The sequence below is a fragment of the Cricetulus griseus genome, chromosome 2, assembly GCF_003668045.3.
Source record: "Cricetulus griseus strain 17A/GY chromosome 2, alternate assembly CriGri-PICRH-1.0, whole genome shotgun sequence".
In the NCBI taxonomy this organism is placed as follows: domain Eukaryota; kingdom Metazoa; phylum Chordata; class Mammalia; order Rodentia; family Cricetidae; genus Cricetulus; species Cricetulus griseus.
The window spans coordinates 400,579,963-400,606,963 of record NC_048595.1 but is presented as its reverse complement, the minus strand read 5'-3'; the positions used below and the strand labels follow the sequence as shown (position 1 = coordinate 400,606,963).

The 27,001-nt window shown below is 40.9% G+C and overlaps 1 protein-coding gene across 5 annotated transcripts in view; it reads right to left on the bottom strand.

Moving 5' to 3' along the window:
* Window positions 1–26,570, bottom strand: part of Ercc5 (ERCC excision repair 5, endonuclease) — a 38,514-nt gene extending 11,944 nt beyond the window's left edge. For 2 of the 5 annotated variants that reach the window (XM_027396802.2, XM_035440933.1), the window contains exons 1-11: window positions 23,550–24,047; window positions 17,507–17,682; window positions 16,209–16,324; window positions 15,600–15,686; window positions 14,517–14,577; window positions 11,690–11,833; window positions 9,459–9,666; window positions 5,904–7,019; window positions 1,512–1,759; window positions 1,030–1,149; window positions 691–904 (exon numbers count right to left, since the gene is read on the bottom strand). In XM_027396802.2, coding sequence (XP_027252603.1) covers window positions 691–904; window positions 1,030–1,149; window positions 1,512–1,759; window positions 5,904–7,019; window positions 9,459–9,666; window positions 11,690–11,833; window positions 14,517–14,577; window positions 15,600–15,686; window positions 16,209–16,324; window positions 17,507–17,682; window positions 23,550–23,637 — 2,578 coding nt within the window. In that variant the 5' untranslated portion in view covers window positions 23,638–24,047. Of the gene's footprint in view, window positions 1–690; window positions 905–1,029; window positions 1,150–1,511; window positions 1,760–5,903; window positions 7,020–9,458; window positions 9,667–11,689; window positions 11,834–14,516; window positions 14,578–15,599; window positions 15,687–16,208; window positions 16,325–17,506; window positions 17,683–23,549; window positions 24,049–26,077 lie in introns of those variants that run through there. The other 3 variants (XM_027396801.2, XM_027396804.2, XM_027396800.2) reach the window with 3 other exon arrangements.
* Between the last annotated feature and the right edge of the window lie 431 nt (window positions 26,571–27,001).

The window sequence follows — 27,001 nt, the reverse complement described above, 5'->3', positions numbered from 1 at the left end:
ATGTATAGAAGCAATCTTCTGCCTCGAGGCCTTGCAAATACTTAAGTCCCTCTGACATGATCTTTGTTGACTGTCTATTGACAGCTCTGCTGACTATTTCCTTAAGGAGCCTGCCCTAGGCTGCCACAAACAAAGCCTCCCCTAACAACAACCCTGTCAGGAGCATCATGTGCTCTCCCACAGCTGCACCTCACTCTTGTTTTGCTTTGTTTTTTGTTTTGTTTTGTTTCCTCCCATGGTGGACACCAAATGTCACATTATGGCTTGTAAACATGGCCAACATCTTTCCTTCCACTAGACTGTATCATTCTCTGCTACTTTCCCACTGTCAAGAAAGACTGTCATATGAGAGCTGCTCGGTGTGCGTCTCCCAGAGAACGGATGGACGGATGGGATGGTCAGCATCAGGTCCGCCACCACCCCCACCCCCCACCCCACCATCCCCACTCCCACCCCCCACCCCACCCCCACCATGAGAGCACCTCTAGTTCATTGTCAGGTAACTCAACTAACCTTGTAGGTGACTTAACTGCAAGAGAGACACTAAGATTTTAACTTCTTAAACCAAAGTTTTAAAATCCTATGCCCCCCCATTCCATTCATGCATCAAATTAGTTCCTTCAGAAGAAAACCATATGAGACAAATCAGGAGGGTGAACTGTGGGAAGTGACCAGACTCTTGAGTCTTACCTAATTGGTTGTGAAAGTCCACATATTGGTAGTACTCTACAAACTTGTTTTTGTTAAAAAAATTCTTATAGACATGTCGGGCTCCAAAGAGCCAGATATCACTATCATCAGTGATGGTCCCTGAAGTCTGATCAGTAAGGTCCAGGATGGCACACTGAGCCTCTGCCTCCATGGGAGCCTGGATATAGGGAATGCCAAACAGGCGCAGGAGTTCCTGTAGTAAGAGAAACCACCCACAGGGAAATGGCACTGTTGACCTTGACCACAAAGGTGTGACACTATCACACACTTCTGACACTAAGGACAATTCTACAGAAGCCAAACTAAAGTCATACTCACCTGACTTTCCAGAAACATCTGGCCTGTTACAGAGGCAGCAATCCGTTCTTGCTGCTGTTTTTGAGCTTCCAGTGAATTCTGCTCTGCTAAGAGGTTACTCTCCAGGCTGTCTAGTTCTTCCTATAAAACATGCTCCCATTCACAGATCATTACAGTCACGACCCTATTATGTTCATTTGTTGCAACAACAGTAACAAAAAGCCTGCATTTCCTCTGGCTGAAAGGATCAATAAGCTGTTTCTCCTTACAATGTTTTCCTCTTGGGATTTCTAGGCAAGACTGTCCCTTTCAGTCACTTTATTACATATTAGAAACCTATCTACTCCAGGTATAACTTACATTTCAAAAGGGAACTATGATTAACAAGAAGATAATTTAAAAACAGCTAGTAAATATTTATCCAGCAATTCTTAAAATCTCAAAAGCCACAGGCTTGGCTTCCTTGGTACTAAGTTAAAACATGGTATTTATTATATTATTACCAGATTAATATCTAGCCATTCATCAGGCGAGCCCTTGGCATCTCTGTCAGCTTTGTTGTGTTCTTCATTGGCCAAGTCTTCACTGTCAAAGTTGTCCTGTCGGAGGTGTTCCGTGTCCCTGGGGGTATCTTCCACCAGAGTTCCTCTTGGTTCCTCTTCATCTTGTTCAGAGGGAGGTTTAGAAGCCTCCGATGAATCTGTTTCAAGTTCACCATCACTGATCACACTCTGCACATCAATGAAACTTCCTGTCCAAAAAATAATGATGTCACTTCATCTACAATAAAAACATTAGAGTCACTCTGAAGTCATCAAAACTTTCTGAACAATCTGAAAAATGTCAAACTCCAAAGAAAGGATTTAACTAGAACTTCAAACATGCAATTAACTTATTATTCTTAAACACAATGCATTACAAATGCCCACAAAGCACTTCCAAAAAAGCTTTTTCAATCAGACAAATTGATCTACTAGGCTTTAGGCCACTAAAAGTAGGAAACAAATTCTCAAAGACTTTCGTATTAGCTATATAAAACTATGTTCTATTAACTAATGCTGTTTTTAAACTCAGAAAGGAAGCCAGGGAAGCAGATAGGCTGACAACAGATCTTCACATCTGGATCTGCAGGCAGCAGGAAGAGAGAATGACAGCAGGCCTGCCTTGAACTTCAGAAACCTGAAAGCCCACCCTCAGGCACACTTCCTCCAACAAGACTACACCTACAAGGCCACAGCTCCTAATAGTGCCTCATATGAAACTATGGGGGAATTTTCATTCAAGACATCATAATCATCCAGACAAAAACTAAACAGAGATATATTGGAGCTAATAGATGTTATAAACCAAATGGACCTAACAGATATTTATAGAAAACTTAAACCAAATACAAAATAGTATACTTTCTTCTCAGCATCTCATGGAACTTTCTCCAAATTTGACCTCATACTCAGACACTAAGCAAGTCTCAAAAGATTAAAAAAAAAAAAAAAACTGAAATAACTCCCTGCATCCAGTCAGACCACCATGGATTAAAAGCAGGATATGAACAACAACAGAAACTAGGTGTAGGTTAAGCACAGAAGACCTACCCCCACAATGACACATTTCCTCCAACAAGTCCACACCTCCTAATAGTGCTACTCCCTATGATTTTATGGGGGCCAACTACATTCAAACTACCACTGGAACAACATGAAAACTTCTGTAAGGCAAAGAATATTGTCATTCTGTCAAAGCGGCAGCCTGCAGAACAGGAAAAGACTGTTATCAACCCCAAATCTATTAGAGGGCTAATATCCAAAATACATAAGGAACTCAAGAAACTGGATATCAAAAAACCAAATAATCCAATTTAAAAATGGTGTACAGTGTGGTGATATGCTGTTGATGATCAAATAAAGCCACTGGGGATCAAAATGCAATACTAGCCACTGCCATAGAGCCAGGCAGTGGTGGTACACACTTTTAATCTCAGCAGCCATACTAGCTAGCCATAGAGGCCAGGCAGGTGGTGCAAAGCTTTAATCCCAGGACTTCAGGTACAGAGACAGGCATTCAAGGCAATCCAGGGCTACACAAGAGTGAATCAGTCCAAAAGAATAACAGAGCTCACTCCTTTAATCCCAGAACTAGGAAGAAGCAAAGGGTCTCATGTGAGATTTAGTTTCCAGACAGGGAGAACATTGCAGTCTGTGAATTCATGGAGGCAGTATTGCACTCTGAGGATTCATGGAGACAGACTCACCCATTTTGGTCTGAGGTAGAGGTAAGAGCTACTGGCTTGGCTGCTTTGCTTCTCTCATCTTCAGCTTGCAGCTTGAACCCCAATATTTGTCGCTGGGTTTTTAATTATCATATTATACTCCTCATATTGTTCCACACAACAGAAACAAAAGGAACATTGTCAAATCTTTTTATGAGGCTATAGTTACCCTGAGGCCCAAACCACATGATGATGCAACAAATAAAAGACAACTACCTATCTCCCTCATAAACATTGATGCAAAAATACTCAATAAAATACTGGCAAACTGAATCCAAGATCAAAAAAAAAAAAAAAAAATCATCCATCATGACCAAGTAGGCTTCATCCCAGAGATGCAGGGATGGTTCAACATATGAAAATCTGCCAATGTAATCCACCATATAAACAAACTGAAAGGAAAAAAAACCACATGATCATCTCACTAGATACTGAAAAAGCCTTTGACAAAATTCAACACCCCTTCATGATAAAGGTCTTGGAGAGAATAGGGATACAAGGAACACAGCTAAACATACTAAAGGCAACATACAGCAAGCCAACAGACAACATCAAACTAAATGGAGAGAAACTCAAAATGATTCCACTAAAATCAGGAACAAGCCATGCTGTCCACTCTCTCCATATCTCTTCAATATAGTACTCAAAGTTTTAGCTAGAGCAGTAAGACAACAAAAGGAGATTAAGGGGATACAAGCTAGGAAAGTAAGAAGTCAAACTTTCACTATTTGCAGGTGATATGATAGTATACATAAGTGATCCCAAAAATTCTACCAGGGAACTCTACAGCCGATAAATGTGGTGGGATACAAGATTAAATAAAAAAAACTCATTAGCCCTCCTATATACAAATGATAAATGGGCCAAGAAAAAAAATTAGAGAAACATCACCCTTTACAACAGCCACAAATAACATAAAACATCTTGGAGTAACTCTAACCAAACAAGTGAAAGACTTGTATGACAAGAACTTTTAAGTCTTTGAAGAAAGAAATTGCAGAAGATATCAGAAAATGGAAAAATCTCCAATGCTCTTGGATAGGTAGGTCAACATAGTAAAAATGGCAATCTTATCAAAAGCATCCTACAGAATCAATGCAATCCCCATCAAAAAGCCAATACAATTCTTCATAGACCTCAAAAGAACAATATTCAGCTTCATATGGGAAAACAAAAAATCCAGTATAAATAAAACAATCCTGTAAATTTAATGCAATCCCCATCAAAAAGCCAATACAATTCCTCACAGACCTCGAAAGAACAATACTCAACTTCATATGGGAAAACAAAAAAAAAACAGGATAGATAAAACAATCCTGTACAATAAAGCAACTTTCAGAGGCATCACTGACTTCAATTTCTACTATAGAGCTATAGTAATAAAAACATTTTGGCATTAGCATAAAAACAGATACGTGAACCTGTGGAATCGAAGGGAAGACCCCAGACATAGATCCATACACCCATGAACACGTGATATTTTGACAAAGAAGCCAAAATTGTACAATGGTAAAAAGAAAGCATCTTCAACAAATGGTGCTGGCATAACTGGATGTCAACATGTAGGAGAATGCAAATAGATCCATATATATTATCATGCACAAAACTCAAGTCCAAGTGGATCAAAGACCTGAACATATATAAAATATATAAAGAACTCAAGAAACTAGACATCAAAATACCAAATAACCCAATTTAAAAAAAAAAAGAATGGGATACAAATCTAAACAGAAAATTCTCAACAGAAAAAGCTCAAATGGCCAAAATACATTTAAGGAATTGTTCAACATTCTTAGTCATCAGGAAAACACAAATCAAAATGACTCTGAGATACCATTTTACACCTCTCAGAAAGGCTAAGATCAAAAACAATGAGGACAACTTATGTTGGAGAGGACTCCTCCACTGCTGGTGGGGGTGCATACTTGTACAGCTACTTTGGGAATTAATATGGCAGTTTCTCAGAAAATTGGGGATCAATCTACCTCAAGACCCTGCAATTCCACTCTTGGGCATATACCCAAAGGATGCTCAATTACATGGAGACATGGAGAGGAAGAGACAGAAGGAGCAGGGATAAAGAGAGACAGAGACTATAAAGAAATTGGAACAAAATACTGGCCTCTAAGATTAGGTGTGAGTCAGTCAGTAGTCTATGATAGATTTTCAATCTTTTAATTTTTGTAAGTATGTCAAAGTAAAAAGTTAACAAAAGCTAAAGGAAATTTAGCTTCCTTTTCTCCAAGCATAGCACTCTCTTCCTTTAATAATACCAAGAACGGAGGCTGCCAAGATGTTGCCAAATGCCAACATTTGCAGCTATTGCAGAGGCCCTGCACTAAGTTCCCTGTGCCCAGGGCACAGAAAAACCATGTTCCAGAAGATCGGCTGACCTCTTCTGGTCTCCATGGGTACTGCATGCATATGTGCACAGACATACATGCAGGTAAAACATGTAAAATAAAATCTTAAAGACACCAAGGACAGCCCAGCAAAGCAGGGCATCCCCATCCTGGCTGGGTGACCCTGAGAAGCTCATTTCTCCTTTCTTCCTGCTTCCTCTGCTGTAAACAGGGATATACGACAGACATGAAGTCCTCCAATCCCACCCCCTTAAATGAATACCTACCATCAGACTCGCTTTCTTCAGACTCCATCCCCATTGGTCCCATGGGCTTTGGGACTAAAGTCAACTCCCTGGCAGCAGCTTCAGGCATCTCCAGCTGCTGGATGGTTCTCAGGGAATCTCCATGCTCATCAGCCTTTTCTAAGTTACCCTTTGCCTCTGAAGGGACATGAACTGTACTCCATGCTTTGGAAGCAGGATTTTGCCCACTCTCTGTTTCATCACTTGAAAAACAAGAGGAAACACATTTATTCTCAGGTGGGTAGAGCCCAGACTCTTCAGAGTGTGTGTCTATCTTCTGATCAGAATGTGTTCTTGTTGGAGGCACCAGGGTCAGTTTCCTTTCGCTGGGGAGCCTAGAGGCATCACTGCATGGAAGTTCTGTGCACGCTGACGGAAGGGGAGCTTGCTGACTCTCAACCTCACACTCACTGCTTATCTGAGATGCTTCAACCACCACATGAATACGTGGCATTTGTTCCTTTGGAGCATAACGTTCACTAGCTTGATGACAAGCAGTACTCAAAGAATGAGCTGAGGCTGTCTCTTCTTTTTCACTACTGGAGCTGACCACACCCTCCTTTACCAAAGTCATGGTGGGTAAAGGAGGAACTGAGGCAAACGGCATGCCTCCATCTCTTACTACAACTTCATCACTGTGCTCCTGGTCTGGCACATTTCCAAGCAGTGTCCTCACCGCCAGCTCATCATCCCTGCCACATACTTTCTCATCTTTGTCATCGCCCAACACTGCCATCAATGTCCTTCCTGTCGGCTCATCACCCCTATCACACACTTTCCCATCTTCATCATCGTCCAGAGCTCTCTGAATAGCTGCGAGGGTCTGCGGCGAAATGGAGCCTGCATCTGCAGTGGCCCACAAGTTCCTCTCCCTAGACTGCCTTCCTTCTCCGCTCTCTGGCTCCTCTTCTGAGCTACTTCCCAGCATGGCTGCCTGTATAGCCAGTAAAGTTCTTGGAGAAGGAGGTGCGGCCTCTGGCTCTTTCTCTGGCTTCACTGTCTTATGGGGTGATGACTTCAGGCCAAAGGACATGCTGTGCATTTTGCTGGAAGAAGAAGCCTCTGAATCCACATCCATGACTTTCTTAGTTTGAATACCTGAAAGAAATTAAAACATTTCTCACCATGCAATTCATAGTATGACAATGTGTTTCTGGGAACCCTGGATTGTAAACACAGGCTCTGCAGTAGCAAATCCATTAGTGACTAACTTAGTTAACCAAGATTCCTCTGGCTTTATCATGGATTTCCTTTCCCAGAACTCAGACCTACGAAGTACCCTAGGTTCTGTTTTGTAATTTAAAATTTTATTCTGCCACACTATACATACAAAAGTAAAACAAGTATTTTTATCTATTTCATAAAATATAATATCATTTTAATTATTTCTTATTTGTTTAAAGAAATTAAATCCATGTGAATTTAAATTTATAAAATTATCTTCCTCCCTATTATTTTAGTTACCAACAAATTCAAAAATGCTTTTGAAACTAAGTTCTTTATCATAAAATCTGAAATGAAAAATTCCATTACAAAGCAAATAGAAATATATTTGCTAGTTGACGAAAGTACTAATGGTGTACAATAATTAGGCAGTGTGAGATGGCCTTGTGATTCATGCTAGCTTTATAAGTGACTCTCTCTCTCTCTCTCTCTCTCTCTCTCTCTCTCTCTCTCTCTCTCTCTCTCTCTCTCTCTGTGTGTGTGTGTGTGTGTGTGTGTGTGTGTGTGTGTGTTTATGTAAATGAATGCCCTGTGTGTGGGTGCCTGGGGAAGCCAGAAGAGAATGCTGGATCTCTTGGAGTTGGAGTTACAGACACTTGTGAGCCACCTGCGTGGGTCACCTAGAACCCAGGTCTTCTGGATGAGCAGGATGAGATCTTAACTGTTCAGACATCTCTGAAGTTCTTTTGTATATTTTTAATGCTAACTTCTTATTTTAAATATTATTTTGATGTAACATATTTCTTCTCACATCTTTTTAAAATAAAGTAGATATTACATTTATACCCATCGCAAAGAAAAATGGTCAAGGTCCGAGGAAATGTTTGAGACATTCTACTGTCGGTGAGAACAAAATTCTATCTTATGTAGTTAAAGTGTATAATAAACTTATAAATAACAGAAGCCACCACATACTGGACACTTTACAATCAAGACCTGACAGAGCCCACAGAACAAACCTGTATCAGAGATACAAAGTGCTTGTCATGAAAGTGAAGACTCACAGACATGGAAATCAAAGCCATGTCTGCTTATAAATCCCATGATTTTAACTTCTGTTTTCTCCATCACACCAAGACTAAAGCTCATTTTCTCTCATTTTTGAAAAGTAGTGTTTCTCCATATCATATGGAGGTATACTAGGGGCAGAAAGGTTTAATTAGAGAAGGAATTGAAAAAATAGAAGAAAAGTGGAGGTTGTAGATGAGAAGGGTCAACCAAAACCAAAGACACATGCAAAAGCCACATGGAAATGCACCATTATATAACTAAAAAAACACAATAAAACTTTTTTTGAATGGAAGTATCCTGTGTGAGTTGAAAATATTACTCTTAGAAGCCTTGGATATTGATCAAAAATCCCAGTGCCATGTACAAGATATTCCCCGTGAGTCTCTGACCAGACAGCTCAAAGAAGCTCCCAAAACAGTCTAGGCCATTGCTGTTGCTCTTGGCTCTCCACTGGAACTAGAGAGTAAATCCTATTGCAAATGACATGACACAGGACACGGAGGCTGGAAGTGAGCTGGAACCCTTTTGCCTGCTGCCCAGCTTCCACAGAACTGAAAGGTACTAGGCAGGCTACTGGGAGTAAGGAATTTTCAAGTCTTTCCTGGTGGTAAACCCTGTGTACTACATTCTGACCTGACAAACAAGATGTACCCATCAGTGCAACAGTGGCAAGAATACTCTGGGGTCAATCAACATATTATTCAACTGGATTTGTTGCCCACTCCACAGGAGGAAAGACATGTCTGAGACTACATACTCAGTCAAAACTCATGGCTAGAGTGGTCATAGGCCCTAGGGAAGAATGTACTGCTGCTGTTTTATTAATTGAACATATAGTCCAACTGCTTCCTAAACCCCTACATTTGTACCTCAAAACCAGTGCTGCTGCCAGCCTGGACCAGAGACACTCCTCCCTGAAGAGGGTGACGGTCAATGCAGAGTTCTAGAACAAGCAACTGATGAGTGCTCAGCCATAAATGAAACATTCATATGGCACACACACCAATACCCAGGAAACATGGCAAAAGAGGGGAAAGTGGAGATAGGAAGAATTCAGGAGCCTGAGGATGTTAAGAAACACTACAAAATGCTATGTTCTGGATATGGGATGGCCATCAGAATCATAAGACACAGCAGCTATGGCTACCTACATAAGTCCTAACAAGAGCCTGAAGAGGACAGTTCTCTTGATAAAAGTCCTCAGATGCTCTGTCTCTGCTTTGACTGGCAGGGAAGTCATGGTAGCAGGAGCAAACTGCATGCCTATCCTGTCTTGTAACTGTCAATGACGGTGCCTGGTACCTTTTATCAAGATGTAGTGTGAGGTGTCTTCAGAGACCACTCTCCTTGACTCCACCTCCTTCAGAAATCCTCCCTCATCTTCGTATTGCCTCTGGATTTGTCCTGAGTGCTGCTGGTTCATTTCCTTTTGGACATTTTCTATGTGCTGGTTTAGGTAGTTTTTCTTAAGCAAGCCTTTCAGCTGGTACTGTGAAAAATCATTAGACTCCTAGGGACAAAATAAACAAAACTGCTGCTTTACATCAACAGGGATACCACTGCTTATCAACCCATTCCCAAAAGGTATAGTTTCATAGAATAAAAATAAAACTGGAAAACTAAGGGGCGAGGGGTTCCAGTGGTAACCTCCTTTTTTGTTTTTTGCTTTTCTCTGTTGTTGTTGTTGTTGTTTGTTTTTGAGACAGTCTCTCAACAAGTGGCCCAAATTAGCCTGGAACTTACTATATAGACCAAGTTGGCCTTGAAATTGTGGAAATACTCCTGCCTCTGCCTCCCAAGTACTGTGATTAGCATACATGGCATTGTAACAGCCTTTAAAAACAAATACAATTAAGCAAAAGAAACTATAAAGGATCGTTTTATTGTTTAATCATTTATTCAAAAATCATTTGCTGAGCTAGACTACATGACTGTGGTATGACACAGGATGGTAGCTCAGCAAAACACAACCTTCTAGATACAAGTGAAGTATTAGCACTGTCCTTGGTCCACATACGACACAGGATAAAACCAGAGATATTAATAATCATAATTAACAAGTATAAAGCCTTTCCCATTGAGGGCATTCTAAGTACTTTTATATAAACTACCTTGATTTATTCTCACAGACATCCAATAAGACATTTTCCTATCTCCAGTCTGCAAATGATGGAATTGAGACTTCAACACCAGACTCACATGGAAGACCTCAGACAGATGACTTGCACAGCTGAGTCTATGATTATCCTTGCCACTAGGACATGGACCTTCTCTTATGAACACCACATGTGCGTGAGGGATAAGTCATACCAAGGTCTATCCTGGATTGACTGGATTAGAACTTCTCATGGAACTACCCTAGCCTTCCAGTTCTACCAACACCAAGGTTGCAAAGAGAAAAATAAAAACCAGTAGGGGCTGTCTTTCTCCTTTCCTTCTCACTCCACTCAAATCTTACTTCCACCATACTTCCATACTCATGAGATTCTTCACAAACCCCTGTCCCAAAAACATGCCTAAAAGATAGATGGAGCCTGGATTACTTTCCCCTTGAAAGAAAAACAAAAAATAAATTTATTTCTTGTACCCCAAAACCTAATAATATCATTTCTATGTACCATATTCTTTTCTTATCTGCACTAACTACATGGAAAATCAGAAATACAAGATAAATCATTTTTTTCATCTTTCTGGGCTCAAAGTATAAAGTATTTTGAAGTCTACAGCAAGTTAAAAAACAAAAACAAAAGCAAAACAACTACATCAATTGCTGTAAATTTACATTCCTCAGTGTTACAAATTTACAAACCTCAGTGTTTGGGGAGAACTACTGGAAATAGCAGGTGGTGGCAAAAGGAAAATGGAACTCACACATCAGGAACTAAATTCAGCAAGTGCTCAATGGGAGCATAAACTAAGTAAGCAACAGCAACATTATCAGGACACAATAACACACAACCACAATTGCTTCAGCTTCCTGTGACTTTGAAGTTACCATACTCAGGCCACCCTATTCCCACCATTCACAAAGAAGGAGAGGAACACACACACAACCCTGTACCTGGAATTTCACATCAGAAGTATTTTCCATGTCATGGTTACTTTTTGTAAGCACTATATTTGTGGCTTAAAGTAAATTCTAAGAACTAGCACAAGAACCATAGCACGCTAGACACTTACTATGTCAGACACTGAGGTACCTTCTGAGAGTGTAGCCAGAAAGGACAGGCATGTTCTGTGCTGAGAACTAGAATACCATTTACAACATGCTGAGAACACACAGAAGAAAAGGCTTAGTCTTGGACAGAAAGTCCAGAAGACTTCTCTGAATATTTATGAGTTGTAATGAATCAATAAATAAACTATGCCTCATGGGATGTGAGATATACAAATTCTGTGTCCTTGCAATTGGGCTACTGTCTAAAGTGAAGACTTAGAGTCTAAGTACCATATCTGTATGTTCCCTTCTTTAAGTTTAACTGAAGTTCAGATCTAAGTGTTGGTGTGCTACTGTGCACGGCTGGATGGTTTACCTCTGGCATTGCTTCAAACAGTGTTCGTCTTCGCTTGGTAAACTCTTTCATATCAGTCAAGATCTCGTGCTTTACTTCGGGTGGCAGGCTGCTGAAATCCTCAGACTCAATATCTATGGCCTGAGGATTATGAAAGAATTCTTCCTGTAGGAAGTAAAATGTTAGCATCATTAAATTTATATTTACCCCTTTAGGTCTATTCACTGTTACACTCACAGTGTTTATATCATAAGTACAGTTCTACATCATCTACATGCATTTTGCAACGGACATCACAGTAAACAAACAGGTAAATCCCTTCATTTGTTCACTCACTCCAAAGCAAATCACTGGCCAGGCACATACATATTACCCAGGCCCTGCTCTAAAACTCTGGATACTGTGTACATAAGTGCCCTAATCTTAGGAGCAGAGCAAGGCTTATAAGCAAGTAAATAAATAAGATAACTGTTAGAGCATCAACAAGCTGATCTGATGAGAGTAATCAGGGAAACAAAAAGGGGGGGGGGATCATATTTGATAGATGGAGAAAACCTATCCAACAGATGTCCTGGCAGGGATTTTAAAAATACTAAGAACTTGATGGGAGTGGGAAGCCTAGACTAAGGAAGAACAAGTGTAAGGGTTCTGAAATGAGGAAAAGACTTACGGATAAGAACCATTCTTATAGTCACATTAGTTTTGGAGTTTTGTTCTTGTTTTTTAAATAAAATAATGTCTTAAAGAAATTTAATTTGGGGGCTGGAGAGATAGCTTGGTGGTTAAGAGCACTGGCTGCTTTTCCTGAGGACCTGGGTTCAATTCCCAGCACCCACAGCTCAAGACTGTCTTTAATGCCAGTTCTGGGATCCGACACCCTCACATAGACATAGACACAGGCAAAACACCAGTGCACATAAAATAAAAATAAATAAATTTAAAATTTTAAAGATTGAAAAAAAAAGAAATTAGTTTAAATCACACAGCCTGTGAACTCTGAAATTCTGACACAAGATTCTTAGTCCTATGCTTCGAGCTGTCTTTCCTACCCATCTGCCATGGTGGATGGATGGAAGGCCCGAGCTAACATGGGGTTAGCTCGTTAAACAACTATAATAAAGCCTTGTGCAGTTTGCATCAAAAAAAAAAAAAAAAAAGATTCTTAGTCCTAACCACCACCACCTGCTAACACCTGATTGACTGATGCACAGATAATGCAGAGCCTCAGAAAGGTATAAGAACCCAATGTTTTAGCTTAAAAGTCTTCTACCAGACATACTAAAACAATAGACATTGGGAGTCAAAGAATATTATCTAGTACCTTATAAGCTTGAGAAAAGGGCTCATTCAAAAAACTTGTACAATGAGGGCTAGGGAGATGCCTCAATGATTAAGAGCAATGGTTGCTCTACCAAAGTATCTAGGTTCAATTCCTAGCACCCCACATGATGGTTCACAAACATCTGTTTTAAGGTTCTGATACCATCTTCTGATCCCCACAGACTATGCACAAATGTGGTGCACAGATAGACATGCAGGAAAACACCCATACACATTAAGAAAAACAAAGAAAGAAAAAAGTAAATAAATCTAAAATAAATAAATAAATTTCAAAAACCATATTCAAAAGCCATAGTGCTTTATACTATAATTCCAACATTTGATTTGAAAGATTGAAAGTTGTTCTGTGTCTAATGACAGCACTCACTGACATGTATGGGGATAGTTTTGACATTCTCCCCTAGTAGGCACTGCCCTGAAAACATGTAGCCAAGAATGTGGTAGAAAGGAAATTATACAACTTCCAAAGCAAGGTAGCACAGTTTCTGCCAAGGATCTCCTTTTGGATGTTTCCCCTTCCAACAGCTCCAGTGCTAGGAAATAGCACAGGCCACATGGAGGCTACATGAAATTGTAGCAATTGGCCTCACTGAAGCCCAGCTAATAGCCAGAGTCAACCACCAGACAAGCACGTGAGGGAGCCTATGAAGTGACCCAGCAACACTCTGACAGCATCTGCATGGAAGAGTGCAAGAGACAAGCACCTCCTTGTGTTTATCAAACCCAAGAATCGTGGCAGAGGATGACAAAAATGGTCAATTTTATACAACTAATTTACATTGCAAAAGATAATTAGAACATATGCATAGGTATGAACATACACAAATATATGTACACATATATATCTGGCTCAAATAGGCCAAAATTGTATAAATTATTTTATGAACATAAAGACAGTCTATTGTGTTTGCATTTATCTGTGGCACTAGGGACCGAATCTAGGGCCTCAAGCATACAAAACAAGTACTCTATCAACAAGTTATATTCTTGGCCCCAAGAAAGTGTTCTTATATTCCACAGAAGCATGTATTACTATTTACTTCTTGAGTGGTTAGTTGTTTTGAAAGAAAATAGATTATTTGGGATACACAGAAATGCATAATGAAATGGACATGGTGGGTCACAACTTTAATCCTAGCACTTGGGAGGCAGAGGCAGGCAGAACTCAAGACCAGCCTGGACCAGTTAGGTCTAGGACAGCCAGGACTACATAGAGAAACCCTATCTCAAAACCTCCCCCCCAAAAAAGGAAGAAAGAAAGAAGATAATGCCAGATCCAATATACAAGTACATGGAATGCATGGGTAAGTGTGGATTTTACATATACATATATACATAAATATACTTATATGTATATAAATATGCAATCAGAAACACACATAGTAAAAGAGGCAGCTATCTTCTTACTGAGAAACTTCATAACACATTCTACCTCATGAGGATTATTCATTTTCATAATTTCAGATAAGAAATACATTCTGAATTCCCACGTTATGTATGTGAGTACCTGCAAAGCTTGCTTTTGATCCATTCTTGCTTGCCATTGCTTTTCATCTTCCTCTTCTGAACTGTAGTCAAGAACATACTTTTAACATCCATGATTTTTAACCAACACTTAAAAACATACTTCTTGAGCTCAAGGTCTACAATAGTGAATAGGATAGAAAGGCTATGACTCTAGGATCTCACTGTCTGATGGGGGACACATGCAAGTAAGCAACTGCAATATAAACTCCTAACTCACTCCACAAGGAAAAGAAGGTGATTTTTGGTCTGGCCTTGTGGGAGGAGGCATGTCACAAGAGTCAGGCTTTGAGGCCTCAAATCTTCCCACAATCTCTACCCCATCCACCTACGGTTCCAGATGTGAGTTCTCAGCTGTTCCTGCTGCCATGCCTTCATTCTGCCACAATAGGCTCTAACCCTCTGGAACCATATGCCCAATTAAACAGTTTCTCTTTTCAGTTGCCTTGGTCATGATGTTTTATCATAGCAATAGAAAAGTAATTAATACAGACTGTCATGGAAGGTTTCCAGAATCTCCTACAATTACATTGGTGGATTTGCTATGAATAAACAAAGGACTCAAATGCAGGATATAAAGCAAGTATATGCAGGAAGTGTTCTAGGTACTGAACTGAGTTCTACAATCACCAGGAAACAAGGAAAAGAAAAGCTGCCTATGGCAGTGAGGAGACCAGAGGATGAGGCTAGAGAAGAGTGAATAAAAGACTGAAAGTTTATCCTGAAGAAATGACAAGTTAGTCCAGGCATAGTAATGTAGGCCAGTAACCCCAGCACTGAGGAGGCTGGAGCAGGAAAACCCGAAGTTCAAGGTCAATCTGAACTACAGAGCAAGTTCCAGGCCAGATTAGGATAGGCACTGAGAATCTGTCATTTTAAAAAATGCAGAAGCCCCAGAGGTTTTCCCAATGCTGAGATGATAGGCATTTGCTGCCAGTATGCCCAGCTCTTTATGTGGGTATGATAGATAAAATTTAAGTCCTCATACTTGAGGGGCAAGCCCTTTTAATAACTGAGCCACCTCCCCAACCTCTAAAGCGATATACCTTAGTAGATAAACATTTACCTATGTTTTTCTTCCTCTTGCAAAGGTGGCAAAACATAGATGTCATCCTCTCTTTGAACTTGAGTAAGACTGGGTAGAGCTTCATTTCTGAAAAGCACATATAGCTCTCAACAAAATCATATGAAATGCACTTTAATCCATCATCTCCTCCCACTGGTTGCACAAACCCTGCTCAAGGGCAACAGTTGCTCCCTCTTTCTCTGGCTGTCTTCTCCTGCCTACATCTCCCCAGAGCTATTATTGTCACAACTAAGAACCATGTGGAGGGAAAGGAGAATTAATTAGACAGGGCTTCTCAGAGCCTTTGCCATAGCCTCAGCTACAATCAGTCTAGCAAAGTAAAAAGTCGGGTTGCAGTGAACCCCATGGCAGAGCACATGCCCAGCACATGTGTTCCATTTCCTACAATGCTTAAAAAAAATGCAGATGAGTAAACTAGTTAATTAAAAGAAGAAGCAATACAATAGCTTTTCTTTCTCAGTAGCCACAATTCTACACCCCCAAGTCTGATGCTGTCCACTTCTCTCCTAACTCTTCCTATTGTTAAAAGAGACAAGGAAAGATAACAGGGGAATCCAGTGAGTGTCCACAGCACAGCTGCCTTCTTGCCTTTTGCTTCTGAAGGCAGTTTTCAGAGCCTGTCTCTTCAGAAAGGTTTTCAGAAGCTTCTCTGTGGTTCTTCTGGAGTCAGTGGATGCGGAATCCTTCTTCTGTCTTCTTTTTGCCTGTGAAAATGAAGCACAAGGGATTTCACCTCAGGTGCTAGTTTACTAAAAGCATTTCCTCATCTGAATTTAGGGACAACAGCTGTTGTAGTGCTTCCTCCTCACAGCTGTCAGTAAGAATCTTCAGGTTCTGTGCCACACAGGGCACACAGAGCACTTGCCTAAGAATCACCTATGGAGCATGTCTGTGAAGTTATTAGCTTACTGTTAGTTTCTTATAAATAAACTTCAACACCACCAAGAATCTAGAACTTTAGACAAATTATAAAATCGGGGCTGGAGAGATGGCTCAGAGGTTAAGAGCACTGACTGCTCTTCCAGGGGTCCTGAGTTCAATTCCCAGCAACCACATGGTGGATCACAATCGTCTGTAATGAGATCTGGTGCCGTCTTCTGGCCTGCAGGGCACATGCAGGCAGAAAACTGTATACTCAATAAATAAAATCTTTTTTAAAAAATTATTATAAAATCCATTTGATACTGTTTAAAAAAATGTGTTATTTGTATGTACCTTTGTCCGCCCCAAATTCAACACTATATTAGAAGAAATCCTTAGCACATATAAAAAGATATTCTAATAAATGTCAAGATATTGTAATAAATGAACAATTTCACTGAGACAGTACTGCCTCCAAGAAGGCATTCTAGAAGATAGCCTGGACAAGAGCAGTGTTGTTGTTATTCTGCTAGTAGTTTTTTGTTTGCTTGTTTGTTTTGTTTCCCTGTTACCGAGGACTCTCAATTGCACTCTCAATGAGCAATAGTAGGGGCTCCACAATGAGCAATAATAGCCCAAGAGGCAAAGGCAGGTCTCTGCTGAGCAGCACTTGGGAGGCAGAAGCAAGAGGATCTCTGAGTTCAAGAACTGCCTGGTCTATAGAATGAGTTTCAAAACAGCCAGGGCTATACAGAGAAACCCTATTTTGAAAAGCCAAAAACAACACAAAACAAAAACTAAAAACAAAACATATACAGGGAGCCTTATACAGATTGAACAGGTTGTTACTTATAGGCATGTACATAAATGCACGCAATAATAATTGGGGGCGGGGGGGGGCATGAATTTGAAAGTAATTGGGAAAGAATATATGAGGGTTTGGAAGGAAGAAATGTTGTAATTGAATTTAATATAAAAATTTGCTAATGGTATCTAAAAAGAGAATAAAATAAGATGATATTTACCAAGGTCTGTTTCTTTAGCAGTGGTGCATCTCCATCAAATACAAAAATAGGGCGAATACGAAAAAACAAGAGTTTGCAAAGCCGGTGGAACAATGTGAGAAGATGAGCATTTTCCACAGGATTCCCATGGCGATCTCGGACTCCTTTTAGTGCTTGGTTTAACCAGATGCTAATATCTGGGAGAGTCAGTAAAGGAAAACAGTTTGGGATTTCCAACTTCATTCTCAAAATTTCAATTTCCAAGAGATGATACCAACAAACAGAACATTAAACATATATCACCACTTGTGTGAAGCTGAAAAACGCCTAGCCATGGTGGAATCCACCCACAGTCAGCTGGCTTTTCTACTTTCCACACACTGAAACTTAAAATCATAGGCAGATCTACCCCCTCAAAAGTCTAATGGCAAAGCCAGCTTCTTTAGATGACCAATTTAACATTTCATGAGTCTACACACACAAATGTACGAGCGATGACGAGAAAGCAGAGGGGAAGCATTTGGGAGGAAAAGATGGGTAGAAGGTGGGAAGATGGACTGTGGAGGGTAAATATGAACAAAGTACATGTAGGAATATGTCAAAGAAACCTATTTTGATTGTAACTAAAAAGCAAAAGTTTAAAAAAGGATTTTATAATGAAAATGCCTTTTTTGAAAAGAAAGCCCTCCTACTAAGCCTGGAGATGGAGTCTGGATACTTACATAGAATTCACAAAGCCCTGGTTTCAGTTATGAAGACTGCTGCAACAAACGATTAGCAAGTGTGGTGACATGAAACTGTAATCCCATGACTGTGGGTAACAGGCCAGCCTGGACCACAGAGCAAGTGAGGTTCTGTCTCAAAAAACAAAACAAAAAAATGAACAAAAATCTAATGTTCTACAAAGAATGCTAGGAAACTATCACAAGTTTCTGGAGGACAAGTTGAAAATTCATAGCAAAAAGAGTTAAAAATTGTATTGTTTTACCAAAGAATTCCATTTCCATGTGTTTATGCAGCAAGTATCTAAATTACTCTATTAATAATTAAAAACTCGGGAGTCACATAGTAATTTTATGAGCCTGGGAGATCCAAAAAGCAACGGAGAAAATAGCAGCTGAACCTCCTCTCTGTTTTTCCAAGATCCAAGAAGAAAAAAAAAAAAAAAAAGGTCCATGAAACTCCTAAGACCCTCTTCCTTCCTCCCTGTGTCCCTCTCTCCTCATCTGAGTTGGCCAAAAAATCTCTATGGTTTATTCTGGTCAGCTGCACATGGACTCCATCCTCTGAATCAAGGCTCAGTTTACTGATAGTTTTGGGGGACAGAGAGAACAAATCTCCCACAACACATTTATCCTCAAGAAATCATCATGGATTCCAATAAGATATATAAGGATGCTTGAATATAACAATGAAAATACAAAAAGGTTTGAAAGCTTTGCATGGGTCAGTGCTTAAAACTCCATTACAATATGCTGAGTTCCTAGGAGAGCATATTCTTAGGAACAGGTTCAAAACATCTCTAATGATTAAAAATAATTACAAAGCATTACTAGAGAAAAGTTAATAGGTTATAAAAACTAAACAGTGTAATTCTCTTTATAATCCAAGTAGAATGTTAAATGCAGAAAAACTGGCCAGACACCAGCCATATGAAGGACAACCTCTGCTGAAACAAGTCTAAGTTTACTTCTTGTAGTTTTCTCACTCTTTTTTAAAGATGTCCTTTTCTTTAATGTACTTTGCATTTGTTCCTAAGTCCTGCTGGATTTCTTGCTCTTCACCAGTTCCTGTAGCTCACCATTGGAACTTTCCTAGGCCTACTTCTTCCCTCCAACCCGAGCAGAGGCTACCCCAAAGAACCCATTACACCCTGCACATGTGTCTCCTAGATAACCTAGCTGACATCTACCTGACTGCTTGAAGACATTTCAAATTCAAATTCAAGCTCATGCCTTCTCCACTCAGCTGCTTGTGCCCCACCTCAATGAATCAGTTTCACATGGGCCTAAGTTCTGGGTATCAGCTCTCATATCCTCTTAATCCAACCAATAGGAGACCCTACCAGTTCTACCTTGCAGGTACATCCAACCTTTAATATTGCACCCCTATGTTATTATCTACAGAGTTCTTGCCTAAGACCTGTACAAACAAGTTACAAAAAAAAAAAAAGAAAAAAGAAAAAGAATTAACAAATAAACAAAAAACTACTTTCAAAATGTTTTATGAATGTAATTTTAAGATTTTGTGTGTGGCCACACTCGTCAGCTATTACAGGTACATGTGGCCAGTAGGTTGCAGGTTTGCTATACCTGGAAGTACACTGAGGTTTGCCAATACATCTTTTAACACGAACCTTTTGATGTTTCAAATCCATAAACAGTCTGGCCTGTGCTCATCTTTCCTGTCACAATTTAGGCTACTACACTCCTATTATCAGAAACCACTCAGCTCCTTCCTACTACCATGGACTTCCCCCATGCCAACCTGTGTCCTACTGAGTCTCAAACTATGTAGCATTTTCCTGGCCTCAATTAACACTTCCAGACATACATCTCTATGAGATGTATTATTGTATGACAGAAATATGGGCACTAACACTGAAAGTGTGTACCCTTATGGAATACACTGTCCAGTACAGGGAACACCAAGCCTGGGATCAACCTTGGTTTGTGTAAGCTGCTTCTGTTTGCAATAATCTCCATCCATAAAGTCTAACATATTGCAGACAGTGTGCATTATTTTTAAAAAATTGAACGCTTTTAAATTAATGTCCATTGTCTGTCATTCACTACCACCAAAGTTACTAGTGTAATTTGTATACTAGGACAATATGTTATTGTCTTAGTTTGGGTTTCTACTGATATGATTAAACATGACCTAAAGTTGGGGAGGAAAGGGCTTATTTGGCTAGGCTTTCACATCACAGTCCATCACTAGGAAAGTCAGGGCAAGGAAGGGAAGAGCTGAGGCCATGGAAGGGTGCTGCTTACTGGCTCGCTCAACCTGAGACCCAGGACTACCACCCTGGGCTGGGCCTTCCCCCATTAGTCATTAATTAAGAAAATGTCCTTCAGTCTTGTCTGATCTTTTTCTTGGGCAGAGAGGGGGAGGGGGGTTGAGACAGGGTTTCACTGTGTAGCCCTGGCTCTCCTGGAACTCACTCTGTAGACCAGGCTGGCTTTGAACTCAAGAGATCCACCTGCCTCTGCTTCCCAAGTGCTGGGATTAAAAGCATGCACCACCACAGCCACTGGCTAGTCTTGCCTGATCTTATGGAGATATTCCCTCAATTGAAGTTCCCTCTACTCAGATGACTCTAGATGACCCATCCCAAGGTGACCCCCCCCCAAAAAAAGATATTGGTATATTTATCCCTATAGGCTACAGTGCTCCTATGTACCAAGCATATCCAAGACCCTAGAGAGATACATCAAACACTACATTTGTGAACAAGATGGATACACCCTTATATCTGAGATGCACATATTCTAACAGGACAAAAGACAATAAAATAATTGACACATTCATTAAGTGCAAAGAAACAATAGGACAGAAGAGTGGCTGAGGGTTTGGCACTTTAATTACAAGAGACCCATCTCAAGAATAGACCTGGCATGAACAAAAGGTGCAAGGAGAAACCTGGGGAGATAAAGAGCAGCAAATACAAATGGCCTAGGGCAGAAGTCACTTCCACATAAGGTCTGTGTGGTAGGCTGGGGGTGGAGGCTGATGTAGGAGGTACAATACACACATCTAAGCAGTTTCCAGAATATGACTTAAGACCTTAGGAGACAGAGAAGTTTTAACTAAGTTACAACAGCCACATAAAAGGAATTGATAGTGATGGCATGTCTCACAAATAAGTGGTCAGGTCCTGGATGGATTTTAGAGGAAGGGGTCCACATGTTCTGTATTACTCTGGAGAGCTGCTTCTGCTTGGTCCTTTTCTGCTTGCTACACTGCCATATGGGACTAAAGACGTTTCTAAACGGGCTGGAGAGATGGCTCCAAGGTTAAGAGCACTGACTGTTCTTCCAGAGGTCCTGAGTTCAATTCCCAGCAACCACATGGTGGCTCACAACCATCCGTTATGAGATCTGGTGCCCTCTTCGGGTGTGCAGATATACATGGAAGCAGAATGTTGTATACATAATAAATAAATAAAATTTAAAAAAAAAAAAACGTTTCTACACATGGGATCACTTCTGACTTCAGAATTAAGAAAACCCAATTTCGGAGTTAAGGTAGCTCTTAACTCTATGAGTCTAGGACCTACACCCTGAGAAAAGATTAACCTTATTCCTGAAATACTGAGCCATACTGAAGTGATTCCTTTCCACATGTAAATTAGCTGTGGCTTACCACTTCTCATGGAAGGTTGAGTCCCAACATGAAATTCTTAGTGAAAAAGCACATAAATGACACAGGCTGAAATTTGATTTGTCAGGTTTCAACACACATGGGACAAAATTACATTCTCCAAGTGCTACAACTTTAAGTCTGAAACAAAGTCAAAACTTGCTTTTAGAGTTGAAACTCAAAGACCCAATAACATTTGAGAACAAAAAGCAATCTTCCTTAGTCTTGAAGTTAGGTGACTGAAGACTAAGTTAATCCATATTGGTATGTGTTCAGGAGGCTATTATCTCCCTAATACAAGTAATGCATTAACATATGTTATTTCCTAATTTTTCACACAGATATAAACAGTTAAATAAGACAGCTATCCACACGGTCCAAAACCCAAACAATTTATTTGTAAAAGTATGTAAATTACAAACCTGAGATAATCAGGAATGAGTTCTTTATTAGCAAACAAAACAATAACCCCTAAATTTCAGATACCAGAACTCTCATGATGAAATATAGAACATTAAATTACAGAAGTAATCAGATTATGACATAACACTTATGTGGTTGTATGCAGAATCTTTCTCAATTTTCTTTAGATAAATGACCCATTCTTTCAGAAAAGCTTAATAACCTCACAAAAATAACTTCACACCCTAGATGGAACTCGGTATTCATTACTCTACATAGCTTTCTTTTCCTGTGACATCCCGTAACGTTAGCATGCTGAACTCCTAATCCTTCATAGGGGCTGAAACAGAAAATAACCCAAATCCTTGACAGCGTTATCAGCAGTACTGTTTCTCAATGATGAGGATAGAACTCTGGGGCCTCACACATCCTAAGAAAGCGCGCTACCGCTATAAGCTGAAATTCCTTGATGAGAATTTAAGAATCCCCTCACTGTAAATTTCATTCACTAATAATTCAGAAACCCTGCAGTGACACCGAAAAACCACTAGGGTGCACACAGCACATGTGCTTTACAAAGCTTTACAAAGCTTATCCAACTCGCTGGACTCAGGGTAAAAATGTTTGTCATTGGTATAGTTGACATAAAACATTATCTTCCCAACATTACATGTTCTCCATTCATTACAAGCTGGGCACACAGTGAGGAATTGACCCATCAGATAATGGTTTCTTTATTGTTCTTTACAGAATGACTCGGCATGCCCCCTTACACAAGACATACACGCGCGCAAGCCCAGAAATTATTTTAAAATCTTTCTAGTTCTCATTAAGAAAATGGGGTAAAGGTACCTCCAGTTTCTGAGATAAAAGAGGCACTGTAAAAGGGGCCATGGGACAAATGAAAACTTCAAACCTAGTATCACATTTTCAAACTCCAGTGACACGATAACTATTACAGGAGCTGAAGGAAACTAATTCACTATACACATTAGTTTTTTGTTCCAAAAAAAAAAAAACCGAGTTAAGTATGAAAAAAAAAAAAACAAAAAACGGGAGATCGGAATTCTCTACCTTGTTCTCTGCGTGCTGACCTCGCACAGAAAATAACTTTTAAAATTTGCAGCGCTACAGAGCTCGACGCTATTCCAACCAGATCACTTAAATCTCCTTACTCTCCAAGGCGACTGTGTGGCTGCTCTGCAGGGAGAGCCGAAGCCCAGGACACACAAAGTGGCCCCGGTTCGCCCCGGAAGCCCAGCCGTCCCGCAGAGGCCCGTCCCGCGAGCGCTAAGGATACCGACAGCCAGCACTTTGCCCTCCAGCGCCTCCGGGCTCACCCGGCGCCCGGAGCACTCGAGCAGCTTCCACAGCCCCTGGACGCCCATGGTGCAGGCGCACCGAGCCGGCCTCGCAGGCCCCTCGCTTCAGATCAGAGGCAGCGCCGGCCGCCCGCCGACTCCACTCACGCAGACCCCACCTCTCTCCAGCCGGAACTCGCCGCGACGCGGGCCTGAAAAGGAGAAACACCGCGCCGAGGCACTTCCGGCGAGGACCGGGCCTCCGAGAAGAAAAGTGAAACTTAAACATGGCGGTGGAGGGAGGGGCAGAGACGCTTCAGCCCAAAAGGTGGCGGCGCGTTGAACAAAAGCAAGGGCCGGCGCGGGCGACCCAGCAGCCAATCCCTCCTGTTGAACTTGATTTCTCCCGGGAGTTGGGAGTCTCACGTTAACGCGTGACGTATAAGTCCTGCGCCGGGGGCTGAAGAGATGGCTCAGCGTTAAGAGCACTGGTTGCCCTTCCTGAGATCCTAAGTTCAATTCCCAGCAACCACATGGTGGCTCACAACCATCCGTTATGAGATCTGGTGCCCTCTTCGGGTGTGCAGATATACATGGAAGCAGAATGTTGTATACATAATAAATAAATAAAATTTAAAAAAAAAAAAACGTTTCTACACATGGGATCACTTCTGACTTCAGAATTAAGAAAACCCAATTTCGGAGTTAAGGTAGCTCTTAACTCTATGAGTCTAGGACCTACACCCTGAGAAAAGATTAACCTTATTCCTGAAATACTGAGCCATACTGAAGTGATTCCTTTCCACATGTAAATTAGCTGTGGCTTACCACTTCTCATGGAAGGTTGAGTCCCAACATGAAATTCTTAGTGAAAAAGCACATAAATGACACAGGCTGAAATTTGATTTGTCAGGTTTCAACACACATGGGACAAAATTACATTCTCCAAGTGCTACAACTTTAAGTCTGAAACAAAGTCAAAACTTGCTTTTAGAGTTGAAACTCAAAGACCCAATAACATTTGAGAACAAAAAGCAATCTTCCTTAGTCTTGAAGTTAGGTGACTGAAGACTAAGTTAATCCATATTGGTATGTGTTCAGGAGGCTATTATCTCCCTAATACAAGTAATGCATTAACATATGTTATTTCCTAATTTTTCACACAGATATAAACAGTTAAATAAGACAGCTATCCACACGGTCCAAAACCCAAACAATTTATTTGTAAAAGTATGTAAATTACAAACCTGAGATAATCAGGAATGAGTTCTTTATTAGCAAACAAAACAATAACCCCTAAATTTCAGATACCAGAACTCTCATGATGAAATATAGAACATTAAATTACAGAAGTAATCAGATTATGACATAACACTTATGTGGTTGTATGCAGAATCTTTCTCAATTTTCTTTAGATAAATGACCCATTCTTTCAGAAAAGCTTAATAACCTCACAAAAATAACTTCACACCCTAGATGGAACTCGGTATTCATTACTCTACATAGCTTTCTTTTCCTGTGACATCCCGTAACGTTAGCATGCTGAACTCCTAATCCTTCATAGGGGCTGAAACAGAAAATAACCCAAATCCTTGACAGCGTTATCAGCAGTACTGTTTCTCAATGATGAGGATAGAACTCTGGGGCCTCACACATCCTAAGAAAGCGCGCTACCGCTATAAGCTGAAATTCCTTGATGAGAATTTAAGAATCCCCTCACTGTAAATTTCATTCACTAATAATTCAGAAACCCTGCAGTGACACCGAAAAACCACTAGGGTGCACACAGCACATGTGCTTTACAAAGCTTTACAAAGCTTATCCAACTCGCTGGACTCAGGGTAAAAATGTTTGTCATTGGTATAGTTGACATAAAACATTATCTTCCCAACATTACATGTTCTCCATTCATTACAAGCTGGGCACACAGTGAGGAATTGACCCATCAGATAATGGTTTCTTTATTGTTCTTTACAGAATGACTCGGCATGCCCCCTTACACAAGACATACACGCGCGCAAGCCCAGAAATTATTTTAAAATCTTTCTAGTTCTCATTAAGAAAATGGGGTAAAGGTACCTCCAGTTTCTGAGATAAAAGAGGCACTGTAAAAGGGGCCATGGGACAAATGAAAACTTCAAACCTAGTATCACATTTTCAAACTCCAGTGACACGATAACTATTACAGGAGCTGAAGGAAACTAATTCACTATACACATTAGTTTTTTGTTCCAAAAAAAAAAAAACCGAGTTAAGTATGAAAAAAAAAAAAACAAAAAACGGGAGATCGGAATTCTCTACCTTGTTCTCTGCGTGCTGACCTCGCACAGAAAATAACTTTTAAAATTTGCAGCGCTACAGAGCTCGACGCTATTCCAACCAGATCACTTAAATCTCCTTACTCTCCAAGGCGACTGTGTGGCTGCTCTGCAGGGAGAGCCGAAGCCCAGGACACACAAAGTGGCCCCGGTTCGCCCCGGAAGCCCAGCCGTCCCGCAGAGGCCCGTCCCGCGAGCGCTAAGGATACCGACAGCCAGCACTTTGCCCTCCAGCGCCTCCGGGCTCACCCGGCGCCCGGAGCACTCGAGCAGCTTCCACAGCCCCTGGACGCCCATGGTGCAGGCGCACCGAGCCGGCCTCGCAGGCCCCTCGCTTCAGATCAGAGGCAGCGCCGGCCGCCCGCCGACTCCACTCACGCAGACCCCACCTCTCTCCAGCCGGAACTCGCCGCGACGCGGGCCTGAAAAGGAGAAACACCGCGCCGAGGCACTTCCGGCGAGGACCGGGCCTCCGAGAAGAAAAGTGAAACTTAAACATGGCGGTGGAGGGAGGGGCAGAGACGCTTCAGCCCAAAAGGTGGCGGCGCGTTGAACAAAAGCAAGGGCCGGCGCGGGCGACCCAGCAGCCAATCCCTCCTGTTGAACTTGATTTCTCCCGGGAGTTGGGAGTCTCACGTTAACGCGTGACGTATAAGTCCTGCGCCGGGGGCTGAAGAGATGGCTCAGCGTTAAGAGCACTGGTTGCCCTTCCTGAGATCCTAAGTTCAATTCCCAGCAACCACATGGTGGCTCACAACCATCCGTTATGAGATCTGGTGCCCTCTTCTGGCCTGCAGGCAGAACACTATATACATAATAAATAAATTAAAACATAAATAAATAATCCGGATATCAATGCAGCATTGCAACAAGTGTTAGTGTCAGTTCTTACCTGTTCCACAGTATTATCATGTATTCAGTACAGATTTCATATTGAATACAAAATTCACATGTTGAATACATAATTACAAGTACTTCAAAATGTCCTTGTATCCTAAGTGATTTTTTAGCAAGTGATTTTCTTAAACAATGAGGCCATTGGGGGCCTAAGGGTACAGGAACCAGAAATTAGCAAAACCATTTCTGTGTCTAACACAGCCACGATAAATGATAGATCGTAAATATGCAGACAT